This window comes from Anarhichas minor, unplaced genomic scaffold (genome assembly GCF_050575085.1).
Source record: "Anarhichas minor isolate MPS153535 unplaced genomic scaffold, ASM5057508v1 ptg000017l, whole genome shotgun sequence".
Lineage (NCBI taxonomy): Eukaryota > Metazoa > Chordata > Actinopteri > Perciformes > Anarhichadidae > Anarhichas > Anarhichas minor.
The window spans coordinates 6,297,773-6,314,672 of NW_027466463.1; the positions used below are offsets into that span (position 1 = coordinate 6,297,773).

General features: G+C 43.7%; 1 protein-coding gene across 6 annotated transcripts in view; it reads right to left on the minus strand.

Moving 5' to 3' along the window:
• Positions 1–16,900, minus strand: part of spag9b (sperm associated antigen 9b) — a 35,800-nt gene that overhangs the window by 16,309 nt on the left and 2,591 nt on the right. For 5 of the 6 annotated variants that reach the window (XM_076093120.1, XM_076093123.1, XM_076093122.1 and 2 more), the window contains exons 2-5: positions 10,001–10,121; positions 7,872–7,942; positions 6,568–6,665; positions 3,122–3,269 (exon numbers count right to left, since the gene is read on the minus strand). In XM_076093120.1, coding sequence (XP_075949235.1) covers positions 3,122–3,269; positions 6,568–6,665; positions 7,872–7,942; positions 10,001–10,121 — 438 coding nt within the window. Of the gene's footprint in view, positions 1–3,121; positions 3,270–6,567; positions 6,666–7,871; positions 7,943–8,537; positions 8,698–10,000; positions 10,122–16,900 lie in introns of those variants that run through there. The other variant, XM_076093125.1, reaches the window with a different exon arrangement.

Below are 16,900 nucleotides of genomic sequence, written 5' to 3' on the forward strand. Positions count from 1 at the left end.
CTTCATTAAGTCAACAATACGTGTTTATTTGCTTATTAATATCAACCCGCCGCAGTTTAAGCTGTAAATAAATCCCCTCCCAGCTGCATAGAGGCGTTAGCCGCATAAACTATTTGATTGTTTATAATTGAATGATTATTAGAATCTTCAAACATCATTAACACATAAATGTACATTTCTTCTCTTTAAATAGAACTAAGTCAAAAATAAAAGATGTTAAAACCAACTGTGTCAAAGAGTGTGCAGCTTACCATGCAGCTCAAACCAACACAAACACTAACCGAACCACACCATGCAACCGGGACACAACTCATATCCATTCGGCTAATGTACAACCGCAATCAAAACTGTGATGAAGTGTCAAAACAGCCTTCGAGGGCCAGTGTGTGGCATTTAGTGGCATCTAGCGGTGAGGTTGCAGATTGCAACCAACTGAAGACCCCTCAGCTAACTCCTCCCTTTACAAGACTGCGCTAACGAAGAAGGCGAGTCATCACGGTGTTGCACTCTGCGGCTCACGTCACAAATAGATAATACAGACAGATAATATATATTTTTTTTTTTAAAGTGAAAGTCTCTCATTAGATTCAGTGTTTGGTTTGTCCCTTCTGGGCTACTGTAGAAACGTAACGGTCTCGGTGAAGAGGACCTGTTCCCTGTGTAGATACGAAGGGCTCGTTAATCTAAGATAACCAAAATCACAACAATTCTTCGTTTCAGGCGATTATACATTGATGATAGTTGTGAATATTATATTCCATTTCTTCCAATAGATCCCCCTAAATCCTACACATGTTACCTTTAAGATATGCATGTAAATCCTGACGGTTATAAGAAGTTATGAGCCACTGATAACCACCTAAATGGAAGGCAGTCTTTTTATGGTTATTGTTTACACATCTTCTTTTCCTACTAAAACATGCCAAAAAAAAAAAACACAAAACAAACTGAAATACAAAACGGGAACAGGTCAGCATCATGCAGTTTCTATTAGCTGTGAGGTATAGCCATTATGTTAGCATTGCTGTATTTAATAACACCACAGACACGTCTGCAAAACAACCACTAAACTCGGTCAGTTTGGTTCGAGTTTCTCCACGAGTGACAGGCAGGTCTACCTGGTCCTGATCAGCCTCCCGATTGGGCAAATTCTCCTTCGAACGTTCCCCTTCCACTCTGATTGGAGAGGAGTGGTCCTCAAACTGAGGGTATATTAAAGACCTTGCTCATTAATATTTCCTAACAATCATTCCTTCTTATTTCAAGCAAAAAACTAAAAAGTTCATATTTAATTATATTATACAGAACAACCGTTTTCCTTTAGTCACTGGTGTGAAACATAAAACAAAGCCTGAACTCAGAGAGCGATGAGAGGGAGTGATCGGTGTTGTATTTATGGCTTCTTCTAGTCCACAAGGTGACCGGCTCAGTAAGGCCGTATGAATGAAAATGAACAGGATATCCAGCACTAATCAAACATTTCATTAGTTCTAAGCAGCCCTTTGTGGCACGCAGGATTTCATTGTTTTGATCCGTTAATGCCGGCGGCTTCAGTCCTATAAATAGCAGAGGGCCTGATGGAACAGGATCAATCAGGACATCAACAAAGCATGCGTACGGAAGGATCCCTCGGTCACCTTGAACACAGACATTGAATGAGATAATATTACAGAATAAAGCTGTTTTTTTCTTTAATATGTATATTTTTCTTGTGTCTGGTTCAGCTCTCTGAACGCTGATGGGATTATTTCCTTTTTATACCTGCATGCTGCCATCATTATATAGAGTGCTGCAGAGATGATCAATTTTTGTAGGCTAACCCGGCAGTTAGCATCGCACTGGTTCCCTCGACTAAAATCCAATGTTTTTTTGGTTTTATTTGGCTTTTGTATTATTGCGGAAATTAAGCTCTGTGGCAAACAGAAGTTTATGATACTTACACATCACTTTTATGAATTTTAAAGCGTGAATACAATAGGCAGAAAAGCTAACGTTAAGCTATAAACGAACTAGACGGTCACATGACTTCACGCCACCACCGTAAAGGAGAACTAGTGCTGGGCGTGATGACGTTTTGTAGTCTCATTTAGCCACTTGGTAGCAACCGCCTTTTTTAAGACATGTAAAAGCTTCACATTTTGCTATTGACTGAAGTATGTCATAGAACAATACATTAAAATCTATTAAGCTTGTTTTAACCACAAGTTATTTCAGGCATCTAACCAAAAACCTGTTAAAAAAAGGGTTACATGGGCTCCAAAAGGCGTGAAATAGAAGAGCAAAAATGCCGACCTGGTTTCTGGGTCTTAGGACTCATTCCACTTACTGTTGCTACGGACGCACTGAGCAGCCAATAGGTGGGAAGTTTCCCTCCACTGCTGCTCTGCTGATAATAGCTGGCTCTCCCCCAACCCTCCAAAAACATTCACACACACAAACATGCCACTTCCCTCAGTGAGGGGGGAGTGGATCATTTACTGTAAATCTTTGGGAAATGTCAAGTCAGAGGACCAAACACAAAGGCACCGCTGTATATCTGCACCGACGGTGCCTAGTGCCTCCGAGAAGAAGTTGTGTAAGAAAGAAGTACTGCGACACGTATATTGTACTCCAGGACTCATCAACCACTTTGGCTGCCAACTATGAAGCCAGCTGTAAAACGCCCGTCCGACCCTGTACGAGCGTAGTAACGGCAAATGAATACTTCTTCGGCGCTCATTAATATTCATGATGGAGCCTTTGCTTGCAGCATGGTTTCCAACAGCAACAATGTGAAGACACTCTGTCCTTCCAACCCTCCCCTGAGGTTAAAGGCAGGCCCCCGGATGGCACCACTTCCTCTGCTCGCTGGGCTCCAAGCCACCCCGTTACACACACAAGCGGCTGCTAAACATTCTGGTCACACTGAACTATTCTTTCTCCCTGAAAAGAAATGTACCATTTTCTGTGGTGTTTTCCTGGCATGGGAGCATTTGCGGTTTGTTTTTCCACAACCTCTTTTTAAGTGAGCTGGGGATGATGTCACTAGTCCGATCCGTGGGAAGCACTACAAGCCAACTTCAGACGGTAACGGGAAAAAAAAGTTTAAATTCATCACAATGTGTGGAGCTGCGTGTCGTACCTTGAGGCTGGTGTTGGACCGCGGGTGGCTAAGGTTGTTGAATCGCCACGGCTCAGAAGGGGTGTCCACAGGTTCCCTCTGGAGATCAGAGGTCATACCATCAGTCCCAGGGAGCTGGAATATGCCCATGGAGATGGGACGCTCCTTTCTGGATACAGGGACATAAGGAAGGAGAGATGATTCAAAAGGGAAATGAGCAATTCTGTAAGAAATTAGAACACAAGTGACTGAGCCTGTGCTTTGAGCTAAATGCTAATGTCACCGTGCCAACAATGACAATGCTTACATATAATGTGTAGCGTAACGTGGTCGCTAGCTTCGTTTGGCATGCTAACATTTGCTAATAAGCACTAACCACAAAGCATAGCCGAGGCCGATGGGACATCATTCGCCTTGCAGGTGTTTGATCATAAAAGTAAATATCGGACGAATACAAACGTTGAGTGTGACGATGGCTCCAAAATAGAAAAGTTAGGGGTTTGCTGAAGGTATTCCAGTTCATCCTGAAGGGAATATAAATACATGTGCTAAATGTCCAAGCTATCCATCCAACAGAAGTCAGAACGTTTTACTTGAAGCCGCAAATGTCAACAATCACGACGCTAGCTCGAGGAAACGCTGGGGGACGGACAAACAAAGTCAGTAGGATACATCGTCTGGGAACAAAATGCTACAAGTGCTGGACTGTCCAACCGACCGACAGCACAACATCGCCATCCCTACAGCCGCTCTTTGGGAGTTAGGAGACCTTAAGCACGGAGATGGTGCAAGAACATGTGATTTATAGTGTGCGATTTAAAAGTGCACCGTCTGGGCTATGTTCTAAACTCTAAACCAGGTTAGACAAGTTCTCATTGGTCTGAATGTTTTGACCCTCTCTCTCCATGTTGTGATGAGGTTCCTATAGAGAAAGAGACACTTGCTAGAAAAGGCTCTCGTGTGAAGCGATGAAGAAAGTTTGGTGCAACAGCTACTGTACTTCACAAAAGCCTGAAATCACTTGCGTGACAGATGATACATTTAATTTGCTTTTGCTAAATTAAAATGGGCAGGTAGTTAAACCTTTTCAGCCTTTACCGTCCATTTTACGGTGCAGTGGAAGCAGATTAGCAGAATAATGTAATCAGTTAGGAAAAAGATAAACTGCGTGACGGGTCGGAGTCGAGACTTTGCGGTGAGGTGTCAGCTCGACATGGGAAGAGAAATAAAGCTGGTTGCCTCATAAACTCCATCCTCTCCCATTTATTAGCTCAAGCAATAACACAAACCCATTTGTATCTATCTCCATGGGACATGAGGAGATGTATTCTGCCGTGTGTGTTGTATTAGGAGGTCAGCCAAGAACTGACTATGAACAAATATCTGTCACCCTCTCCGGCTCTCATAAATAACACCAGCTCACTCTTGCATGGAGGTGTTCGTGTTCAAGCTCCCATTTCACAACGACACCGGGCACTGAAAGTCTAATAATATTCAGCAACGCAAAAAAACGCATTGATATAAATACCCTGCACCCTCCACTGCACCAGATCGGTTACACACCGGCAGCTATTCTCACTCCAGTGGCTAGGTATGAAAGAAAACAACATTGTACAGTCCAGCAGAACAATGGCTGCCACTGAAAAGAGCAGCAGGCCGGCAGCAGCCCAAAAACAATGGACACACCACCATATTGAGAGGAAGAGGTCACATGCAGGCCACTGATGGTAACCAATGCTGGCTTTTACTATTTGGGTGAGGAAGAAAAACAAAAACACATGCTCATGCATCGGTCCTCCACTACCATTTCATCTTGGAAAACACGAGAATAATCATAAACAGCTATAAACTGTGGTGACATATCTAAAAAGGTGCTGTAGTCTTCCACACATGACTCTGCTGTTTCTCCCCCCCCGTCTCTCTCTTGACCTACTTTTAGAGTGCAGTCTCATACTGTCTGACAATATCACACCCACATGGCAGCAACACTGCTCCGTAGCACGCTGCCAGCATGGCTACAAGCTGGCAGCGTGCTAGCGGGGAAGATACATTCATTCATCATACATTAAGACACACGCACACACACACACACACACACGTTATACCTGCTGGCTCTGGGTAAGGAGGGTAAGGAAGGCAGGGCAGGTAAGCTGCCGGTGGCGACGGAGTAGTGAACCAGCAGCAGCACTGACAGAGAGACCAGCACGGCAGAGTTGATGACCACCGCTCCCCCGACAAAGCCGAAAACAAACAGCAGCATACACCCGGGGCTCATGGCCCCCCCCAGATCATGGCCCGGTGCCTCAACGCAGGACCAGTGGGTTGGGGGAGGTGGGGGGGGGGGCTCAGGCGATGGCAGCAGAAGAGGTGTGTGGGGGGGGGGGGGGTCACTGAAGCACCAAATTCTTGGCAGACCTCCGATTGGACATTAATAACTGCTGTAAGTATGTCTACAGCGGAGGTCAAAGATGCTTTATCCGTCTAGCCGGCGGTCAGCAGCAGAGCAGCGGGTCAGAGGCAGAAACAGCAGCGGTCACAAAACAGTAATCCTGGTGGCTTCAGCGGCAGTGATTGATGAAAAGCAGAGCGGCGGCACACGGAGCAGAGCAGTGGATCCTCCACAGAGAGAAGGGAGGGGCTGGCAGCAGCTCCTCTCCTCCAGTGTCTTCATCTAGCACCCGAGACTGTTTCCCTTCCTCGTTCACGCTTCCTTTCCTCTGCCGAGATGCGACTGCCGCTGGTCAGTCTAGAACACTCCGACGCTCTCCCTCTCTCGCTCTGATGGCAACCCCCCCCCAATCTCTCTTTTGGGTGCTGAGGCAGCTTGTTTCATGTGCCTCTTCTCAGGCTGCAGCTTATTGGCTGCCACACAGGGGGGACTGGTCAAAAAGTGCGTGTGTGTGAGAAAGAGGGAGGGAGGGAGGTTGGCAGTGTTGTCTGCATTAACGGGGAGGGGGGGGGGGGGGGGGAAGAGACAGTGAAGGGCTAGGAAATACAGGGGGGGCTGCCTGAATGCACATGGGAGTCTATGGTACATTAAAACAGTGATTCTCAAAGTGGAGTCCGTGTCAGAGTGCTGCATCATCAAAAAGTACATATCTACAGATCTGGACCATTTACGCAGATAAAACAATCGTATTGTGTCCATTACTCCCACCCACTTTAGCTTTAGGCCAATAGAAACTCCAATCTAACAATTAGTATTTAAAATTGTGTCGACCCAAAGTGTAGAAAAATCTTTAAATGTCTTTCAAAGAAACTAAGTGTTCCCTAAAGAGGGCTGTGACATCGATTAAACTGCAGTTTAAAAATCTGAATGGATAATAGCTTTAAAGAGCAGAGCTTCTGCTACGCGGGCTTCAATATCATTTTAAGTCTCTGCTTTTATAGGACTGACTTATCATGTAGGTTTCAGGTGAACACACACATGTTAAGAACGAACGACCACCACATTGAAGACGTCTCACCGTGTTCTGGCCGGTGCGCCTGCCTCTGAGGACTCAGCTGCTGTGACTGCATGTTGGTGTTTAGTCCGCTCCAGGTGCTCCATGTAGCTGTGGATCATCTGGAAGGTACGCAGCACACAGAGAGTCGGGGGAATTAGCTGATATTGATGACGGTTACATTTTTGTACAATCATTTTGCAATCTGGATGGTACACATTGGTGTTAATCCACCACTGAATTATATGTATTTGACTCTCCAAAGAGCCGGTACTTCTAAAAAGGGATTCAGGAAACAAAACTAAATGTTGCTCCCAAACTACGCTATATTTGATTGTAACTCCTGCCATCTTTAACAGTCACTCACATGAAGTAGACTGTGTCCAGACACAGCTGTGACAGTTAGACTGTGTAGCAACAGTGTGTAGGTGACAGCTTCTCTATTCAACATTATTCAGATCAGCAGTTTGCTGCTGAGGCCTGAGAGCATCTGTTAGTGATGCATAATGTATAACAGACCACAGCGGACCAACGGCTTAGCAGACACACACTTCACGTTTGGATACTTCATGTTTTAATCATCTTCAACTAGCCCCACTCCATTCCACACCACTCACAGTACAGACATTCAAATGTGTTCTCTCTTCAACCTTTTATTCGTCGTGTTTCCATTCAATTGTCAAGCGAATTTTAAGCAAACTTTTGAAATGCCGTGAAAAAAATAAATGCCTATTAGCCGCATTTCCATCAACTGGTTTGGAGCGCGTAAACAAGGCTGCATACTTTGGCCAGAGGTTGGCAGTGTAGGCTACGCTTCACGCATGGCTGTAATCTGCCAGAAACAGAGTAGAAGACAAAGTTCTGGTTGCGAACTGGAAAAAATGAAACAGGGATATGTTTAAATCAAGCAGGTTTTGATTGTTCTTTCATGTCAGTTGGTATTGGAGATGTTTCATGCCGTCCGGGGACAAGGCCGTTATAGATATATATCAGGGAAGACACAGACAGCTGATCAGTCATGTGAGTTCAATGTTGGCTACATCAGAACTTATTCTGCAAAGGTGTTTCCCTAATCCATTTAGCGCATCAACTCCTTTTTGGCAAAGACAAAAAATTAAGCAAGCGTAAAGATTAAGGAGGTTTAATCAGATGTTGCAGTCTCCATACAGGTTTTCTAATCAATACTTCAAAAAATCTAAAATGCGCATAAACATATGTGAATGGGAACACGGCTACTGTCACTCCATTTTGTTCACTTATTACTGCATTTTATCTGGACTTAAAAAAAGAGCAGTGAACCACCTTGTTGACTAAACAGACGGGCATACCTCAGTGTGTCTCTGGTGAAGGGTGTTATACTCCTTCTTGAGCTCCGCTTCTCTCTCGTCCAACCTGCCAACTGGAGGACAAAAGAGACATTTATTTAAAGCACACATGATAAAAGAAGGCACAGGATCGCAGCGAGATTCACTGACAAAACGGCAATTGTTCTTATAGGAACTGACTAACATAAATACAGAAATGATTTGACAAATCATGGTCCAAACTGTTCAAACTGATTTTGTATGATTTAACTCTGTGGTTCTGGATGTGGTGGTAGAGCAGCAGCTGCAGTAACATGTCAGAGCCAGAGGAGGGCCACCGTGCCTCAACAAACCCCTCTGAAGCCACACCAGGCAGAGAGCCTCTCTGAATCACAGGCTCAGCTATGGAATCAAACTCATTCAAACAATCATCTTCAATCCAGTTGAAAATGTCAATCAAACACTCAACATCATCAACAGCTGAACAGCAATAATGATGCAAACATTTAAATCTATGCTAAATGACAGATCAGCTCCCTGGGTCTCTGATTACGGCGGTCTAAAAGGTTGCATTTGAATGTACTATGTATGTGGTTTGTAATGATAAAAGCAACCTCGGGGTGAAGAATGGAAGCGAATGTGGAGTTACCATCTACTCAAAAGGAAAAAAACAGGTTATAATCAATCCACCTGTCTCTACAGAGCCACCATCAGCCTCAGTTGTAGTCCATTGTCCATCTCAGATCCCAGCCAAACTAAATGTTGTCTAACAAAAAGGTCGACTTAATCCGTAAAAGTGAGAGTTACAACTCATTCTCAGCACCCTTCATACTTCATGCTTTGCAGCTCAGTTTTTAAGTCAGAAATAACCTTTTCTTTCTCTCTCTCGGGTGTTTAACGAGAACCAAGTACAGGATTTAGAGAAAAACACCTGAGCAATGACGAGTGACAGTACAAACAGCAGCTGCAGAGAGTGACGTAAACTGTGATTCAGTGTGCTTATGAGAGGGCTGATAGAGGAACTAGTGGTTAAAGAGCGGAGCAGAAATAACCCAGGTCACATACGGAGGTGTGTAGAGTAACAGGAAGTGGTCCTACAGGAAAGCCCCACACCAAAAGCCTGAATATGTATTAATTCATATATTTTCTGAGTTATTGATTGCTGTCGGGAAGTAATGAGAATTTCAACAAAAAATGTTTTTGAGGAATATTACCAACCCTAACTTTAATATGCTCATTTTCTATCTACTCCTCAATTAATTGTTAGGTCTGTAAAATGTCAGAAAATAGAGAAGAAATGACAATAATAACGTTCCAGAGCCCAACAAATGTCTTGTTTTGGCCGACCAAATGTCCAAAAGACATTTAGGTTACTGTGACATATGACAAGCAGCTAATCCTCCTATTCTCCCGTATGTAATGAAATAGGAAAATGAAGATGATGGTGTGTTCAAATATGTCCCTGTGTGTGACTCAAAGACAGAAAAGAGGAAGTGTCGCATCGAAAGAAATAAAAAGACATTCGCTGAGAGCTCTCAATTTTCCCTTAGCGTGTAGGAGGCGTGCGTTACGGTACCGCGCTGGAAAAACAAGCAGTCACACACCGTCAACAGTGCAGTCATGCACACATCATGAGGTTGTTTTTATTTATTTATTTATTTTTTTTTTTTTAATGGTAAGACTAGCACGCTCTGGAGACTTCAGGAAGACTAAAGTCTGTCTTGGACAATTAAAAGTCTTTCCTAGCTCAGAGAAAGACAGAATGATCGCTCACTTTTTATAGTAATGTCTTAGACATTTAGCCGTTCCTTTGATTTAGAGACAGAATGCTACTAAAAAAAAGAAAAAATGTAGAAGGAAGTAAGAGCTTTAGCTCCCTAAAATCCTCTTGTACTCCACACTAAACCTTTATGGGTTTGGAATATGATTGGTTTATTCTATTACAGCATATTTAGTAGACACGGCTGGCACTTATACTATTCAGTGGAGACATGGGAGTCACTCAGCCCTCCAGCACATCAGGCTAACAGTCACAAGACCTGCAAACTGTCCATGCTGCTCACAGGGTATCGTGTGTGTGTGTGTGTGTGTGTGTTAGACTTTCCAGTATAATAGTGGTAAAGTATAGTAGAAACCAGCGTCTGTGGACTTACTCTGATCTGCATAGTTTTTAGTTTTCAGCTCGAGCTGACGCGTGTGCGACTCCAACACCACCAGTCGACACTGGAGATCCTTCTTCTCGCCGTCCTGGGAGTCCTCCAAGGTGATGTACCTCTGCAGAAAGAGACAGGAAACGGAGGGAAGGAGAACACAGCATTTATTAAACCGAAGCGCTGGAATTCACACGAGGGCTGTTAAACTTGTGAAACTCCCAGTGAGGGACCGATGAGATGATTTTGTGTATAGCAGCAGCAGGAGACAGACATGTCAGCTCCTCTTAGCCAGTCTGACATCTGCTTCAGCTCTGACTGACCACAGTCGTCACCATCGAGCCCTTCCAGTGTGCGTGAAGTCGAGTTGGGGGTTGAAATGGAGATGTTATTGACTAAATTCGAAAATAGAGCATCTGTCCATTGTGAAAGTCATTTTTAAGCTCTCTGCACAACAGATGCACATCACCAGCCTTCTCACCAAAACAGAAAAGGCCAACAGCTTGCTTGTGTGTGTGTGTGCGTGTGCAGACACAGTTTCATGGGCAAGTTAGTAACAGTTGATATTAGCATCAAGGTTGTTTTTCCGATCTTCACAGCAGCTGTTTTTCTGAACCTCAGCCCTTCTCTCGGGGGATGTGGGACTCAGACCTCTATGAGCGTCTATCAGGAGGAACTAGATGAACCATCTCACAGCACATTGGGTCCACTGCCTGATGATAAAGGAAATATTCATCATCTGATACCAGGGAGGCAAATGGGTATCAAGTGGTCAGGGTTCAAGACACACAATGGACACTCTGGGACTTTAACCCAGCTTCCCAAACGGCCTCCAGCTCCAAACCCACCATTAAATCCAAATTGAATCCATGTAATGGCGGGTCAATCATTGCTCCCTGAAGCCAGTTTACACTTTGTTTGTGGACAGATTAGATCAGGTGAAACTTTATAGAGATCTGATGGAGAGCGGGTCTTTGAAGGGACAAATATCTAAAGAAAGTGAAGAAAAACTAGAACAAAAGTAAATGCAGACATTAACCTGACAGCAACACATCACTGGCACTGTGCTATATTACACAATCCTTTTGTGCAGGTGATGAAGATGAAGGTGAGGTGACCGGAGAAGGTGTGTGACAGTCACCATGGTGACTCCTCTGCTCCAGTGAGCTCTGATACTCATCAGCTGTTTACAGTCTGTCCGTGTTCAGTATGCTGAATCTGTCACTTTGGAATATGAACCATGACTGAAGAAATAAAGTCGTGTTCACCGCAGCGATTTATCTCACAATCGTACTTGGTGGATATCTGCACAGTATTGGAAGATTATTAAAAACGAATGACGCTCTGTTCTGTATTTCTTTAACGCTGCGGTATTTTACGGATGATGATCATTCCATCAGCTGACCACGTGTGTCGGTACTTCGGTCTCTCCTCTGCGCTCCGGGGTGCGGACAGCGCTGATGAAATATCAAGCGAAGTTTGATTTGAGGTTTGAGTTGGTTTACATCTTTAACAGTTGAAATGTGCTCACAGTTATCAACAGGTCAAGCACAAACAACACTGCTGGTTTGACTGTTCATGATAAAGAGGATGTACAGTTGTGTGAAAAAGTGTTTGCCCCCTTCCTGATTTCTTATTTTTTTGCATGTTTGTCACACTTAAATGTTTCAGATCATCAAACAAATTTAAATATTAGACAAAGATAACACAAGTAAACACAAAATGCAGTTTTTAAATGAAGGTTTTTATTATTAGGGGGGGAAAAAAATCCAAACCTACATGGCCCTGTGTGAAAAAGTGATTGCCCCCTAAACCTAATAACTGGTTGGGCCACCCTTAGCAGCAACAACTGCAATCAAGCGTTTGCGATAACTGGCAATGAGTCTTTTACAGCGCTGTAGAGGAATTTTGGCCCACTCATCTTTGCAGAATTGTTGTAATTCAGCCACATTGGAGGGTTTTCGAGCATGAACCGCCTTTTTAAGGTCATGCCACAGCATCTCAATCGGATTCAGGTCGGGACTTTGACTAGGCCACTCCAAAGTCTTCATTTTGTTTTTCTTAAGCCATTCAGAGGTGGACTTGCTGGTGTGTTTTGGATCATTGTCCTGCTGCAGAACCCAAGTGCGCTTCAGCTTGAGGTCACGAACAGATGGCCGGACATTCTCCCTCAGGATTTTTTGGTAGACAGCAGAATTCATGGTTCCATTTACCACAGCAAGTCTTCCAGGTCCTGAAGCAGCAAAACAGCCCCAGACCATCACACTCCCACCACCATATTTTACTGTTGGTATGATGTTCCTTTTCTGAAATGCCGTGTTACTTTTACGCCAGCTGTAATGGGACATACACCTTCCAAAAAGTTCAACTTTTGTCTCGTCAGTCCACAGAGTATTTTCCCAAAAGTCTTGGGGATCATCAAGATGTTTTCTGGCAAAACTGAGACGAGCCTTTATGTTCTTTTTGCTCAGCAGTGGTTTTCGTCTTGGAACTCTGCCATGCAGGCCATTTTTGCCCAGTCTCTTTCTTATGGTGGAGTCATGAACACTGACCTTAATTGAGGCAAGTGAGGCCTGCAGTTCTTTGGATGTTGTTCTGGGGTCTTTTGTGACCTCTTGGATGAGTCGTCGCTGCGCTCTTGGGGTAATTTTGGTCGGCCGGCCACTCCTGGGAAGGTTCACCACTGTTCCATGTTTTCGCCATTTGTGGATAATGGCTCTCACTGTGGTTCGCTGGAGTCCCAAAGCTTTAGAAATGGCTTTGTAACCTTTTCCAGACTGATAGATCTCAATTACTTTGGTAAACCACAGTTAATTTATGTTTTAACAGGGGGGGGGGCAATCACTTTTTCACACAGGGCCATGTAGGTTTGGATTTTTTTCCCCCCTTAATAATAAAAACCTTCATTTAAAAACTGCATTTTGTGTTTACTTGTGTTATCTTTGTCTAATATTTAAATTTGTTTGATGATCTGAAACATTTAAGTGTGACAAACATGCAAAAAAATAAGAAATCAGGAAAGGGGCAAACACTTTTTCACACAACTGTATAAATGCAAAGTAACGTGAAATTAAACGTGAGAGGCATCATTATACATGTAATGACGCTTCTAACGTTTCATTTCTACATGGGTCATAGATTCCGTGCGGGTGCGCACATTCTCCCGTTTCTGCGTACGCCTCTTTCAGGGCTCCTTTTGTGCGTACGCAACGGTTGTTAATGAGACCCCAGGTCTGTAGATCATGTTGAGTCATCCAGTCAGTAGGAGGCACATTTTGATTTAGGGGCGAACTGTCCCTTTAACATTCAAACTGTTCAGACGAGTAAATGTGAATGGCCAAGAAATACTGAATTCTAAAAATAAGAATTAAACGTGTTTCTGTTGCTCTCTTGTTTGGTTGGTTCTCTTATTGGGAGCTCATCTATTGATGCCTCAGCTGATGGCGGAGTCAGGTGTCTGATGGCAGGCCTGTAAACATGCAGTCTTGTGATGCGGGCCCTGGGCAGGGGATGGATATCATCTGCAAGGAGATGAGGATCACCTGAGCTCCCCGATACAAAATGCCTCTTCATACGCACGTCCCATTACGACTGGAGGTGTCTACCAAAGGCGGTTCTTCAAACTGCTTATGTGAACTCTAAGACACCACGTTGCTTTTGATTCTTTTTTTAACACAATTCAGTCGTTGATGGGCCAAGATGTTTTTCTCCGCCTTTGGGCTTTTATATGAATAGATTGTGCCTCATTGTGAATTTTAGTTAGTTAGGGGGTGAGGAGATTATTTGGGTCTTGAGGGAGAAAGATTTACGGGGGCCCAGTGGGGCCTGGGAGCATCTCGAGTGCTGAGGTATTGGTAATAATGCAGCATTTCCCATGTAAATCTACTAAGAGCATTAGCATAGCATTGGGCTAGACTACAGACAGGAGGGGGTGCCCCCTAATCTGCTACTAGACAGAACTACAACTCAAACAGTTACTGAACTTAGTTTCTGATCCTTAGAAGGATTTAATGAAAGAAGCAGGAATCTCCTCAGATTTACATCAATTAACACCATTAAAGAGTAGCCCACTGCATGGGTGGCGCATGCTGACATGTAACGAAACCCGATTGTATCAACACATTCTTTGAGAACAACTCCCAACATCTTCCTCGTTCCTGCTGCGCATCATATGACAACGCTCCAGAGAATTAGTGTCCCAGCGTTTTAACATGCACTCTTCCCCCTACACTGCATGTAGAATGCTCCCTTTGTCCCCGAGTGCCACACTGCCACACACACACACACACACACGTGGCTCCAGCACAAGTGCGTGCGCACCCACTCAGACAAGGCTCCACTGTATTGGCACTCAATTGACAGAGAGTCAAATCAACTCCTTCATGTGTTTTTGGCTGTGGGTTGATAACGGAGCATCTCGGACAACACGGGTCAGTGAGGCCTTAGTCCCGCCCACCCCAAAAATATATATTGATGATGTTTAGCGGGTATAATGTTTACCATGTTAGCATGCTAACATTGGCATATTAGCACTAAAGTACAGCTGACGAGAGGACAGAAGTCAGGGGGATCACCAACATCAGTAAGATTCATCAACTGGGGACCATGAATGCCTGTACCAAACTACATGGCTATCCAGGAGTACCTGAGATATTTGATTCTGGATCAAAGTGACGCGGCAACAGACTTCACACCGCTCAAAACCTCATGTTTCTGTTTCTAATCTTTCACCCACAATTTTACTGATGTCATATGAGGCTATGCTACAGTGTGCAACTCATGTGTATTACTAGATGTCATGTTAATGGTCCATTATGATCAATCAGCTGGCATTATATGCTAGTAGGCTGTGGTTGTTTGCAGGTCAGCAGACAACCCTGAGAGGGCAAAAGAACTGAGGGAAGTGCGGTTTCTCCCCAAGAATTTCCTGCCTTGCCTTTTCCTCTCCTCCGCTGAGACAAACTACTACGAGGAGGTATTCCTCCAGGCTCGCAGCAGAGAAAAGAAGGATTTGGCTCGTACAATGAGTTTGTTTGGTAAGATTAATGTGCCTCTTTGCTTCAAGAGTGGTTTGTCACCCAAATGGGCTTAGCTTAGTAACAGTCTGTAAGTAGCTGCTTTGGTGTTGTTTGAAGGACGCTTTGCATTCAAACAGTCTTGAGTGTGTGCTGGATTAAGTGACAGTTTAGCCGTGTGAAATGTAACTGGTATCAACACAGCTGTCCGAGTGGCTGAGGGATTATGAAATGAGGGAGATGTGGAAAGGCGGGGCGAGGTTGTGTGTATGTCTCTACATGTCGGTGCGCACACAGACTTGCATTGACCTTCACCTGTTTAAGTTCATACTAGCAATATTATTTATACCTTGCCATTTAGCTCTCTAGGACTGACAAAACAGTGATACAACCGTTTATCACATTCTGTCAAATAACATTTTTTGTTATTTTCAGTAAACGCCAAATATCTGGTAGTTCGTTCCTGACAATATCCTCTAGCGTGCAATGTCAACTTTTCATAGACTAGAATATAAGAAGTGGACGTAGTCACTGCGACGTTAATTATTGGTTTGTGGACTACGTTTTCGTTTCATTTTTTGCAACCAGAAGTGACACGAGAGGGTGGAGCTAAGTACAACCGGACGCTGGATAAGACATTTTTAGGCAAACAAATATGATTCAATAATATTTTAATGCACTGAAAACACTCAGTGAAAGGGTTAAAGTTCTAAGACGAAAATACAGACAACTCCCAGACCTGACAACACCGTGGTAGAGACCTGTCAATCACAAGGTAGCCCCGCCCTAAAGCATACCCTGCTTTATGGTCTGTTTGACTCTAAATGGACCATAATTTACTAAATGAACATCATGGTGTATTGAAGAAGACTTGAAACTAGAGATTGAGACCATAAACTCATGTTTACAATGTTTACTGAGGTAATAAATCAAGAGAGAAGTAGAGTCATTTTCTCATAGACTTCTATACAACCAGAGTCGCCCCCTGCTGGACATTAGAGAGAATGCAGGTTCAAGGCACTTCAGCATTGGCTTCACTTTTCAAAGCAGAGGTTACCGCCGTGAGTGCACTTGACCGAGGCTTAAGTGACTTTCATGCAGATGAACAGAAGAACCAGGTAGTATGCACAAGCAAAAGCACCGCTCTATAGATATGTTTCCATGCAATTGTCAATTCTCATTTGCTTCAATAAAGATAATTTTAAAAGTTTGACTTCCATGAATGAAAGCATTATCAAAATAACTAACATTCCCCTCATCCTTGGCATCAAATGCTTGCTCAGATTTTAAAGCTTGTTTACTTATTCATTGATCCGATATTTTCATCTTCATTATGACCTCTGTAGCCATAAAGGCCACATCCTGAGTTGTGATTGTTCAAGTTCCTAAACTGGAACAGAAGCTGACCTCTGACCTCTAGAGGATGTAGAGTCAGAGGGTGAGACCTAGGACCTCGTCCTGGCATGAGAATATTACTGATCACGCCAACAGGTTGGCTCGCTGGGTGAGGAACTAGTTCTTCAAGGCGTCAGGTATTTGACGCACAGTAGCGAGAGGGAACAAGACTGTATGTAAGCCCATAACATAGCAATGGAAAATCCCATGTGCACGAGTCTATCCAAAGCCTCAGCAACGTGTTACGACAAGACATAAATTATTAACGCACCACTTTGTGACCTGTTGGGCTCGTTACTCAACTTTGAACTGTCAACAGTCGAATGTCAAAAACACGGAGAATACGGAGAGGCAAAACTCATATAAATTAATTAACAAATTCATTTTGGGGGTTTTTTTCTTCACAATAATAATTCACTAAAATATTTCCATAAGTTTTCCAGTCTAAATCATGTTGGCAACAGTTAATTCTGCTGGGATGTGGAAAACCCTG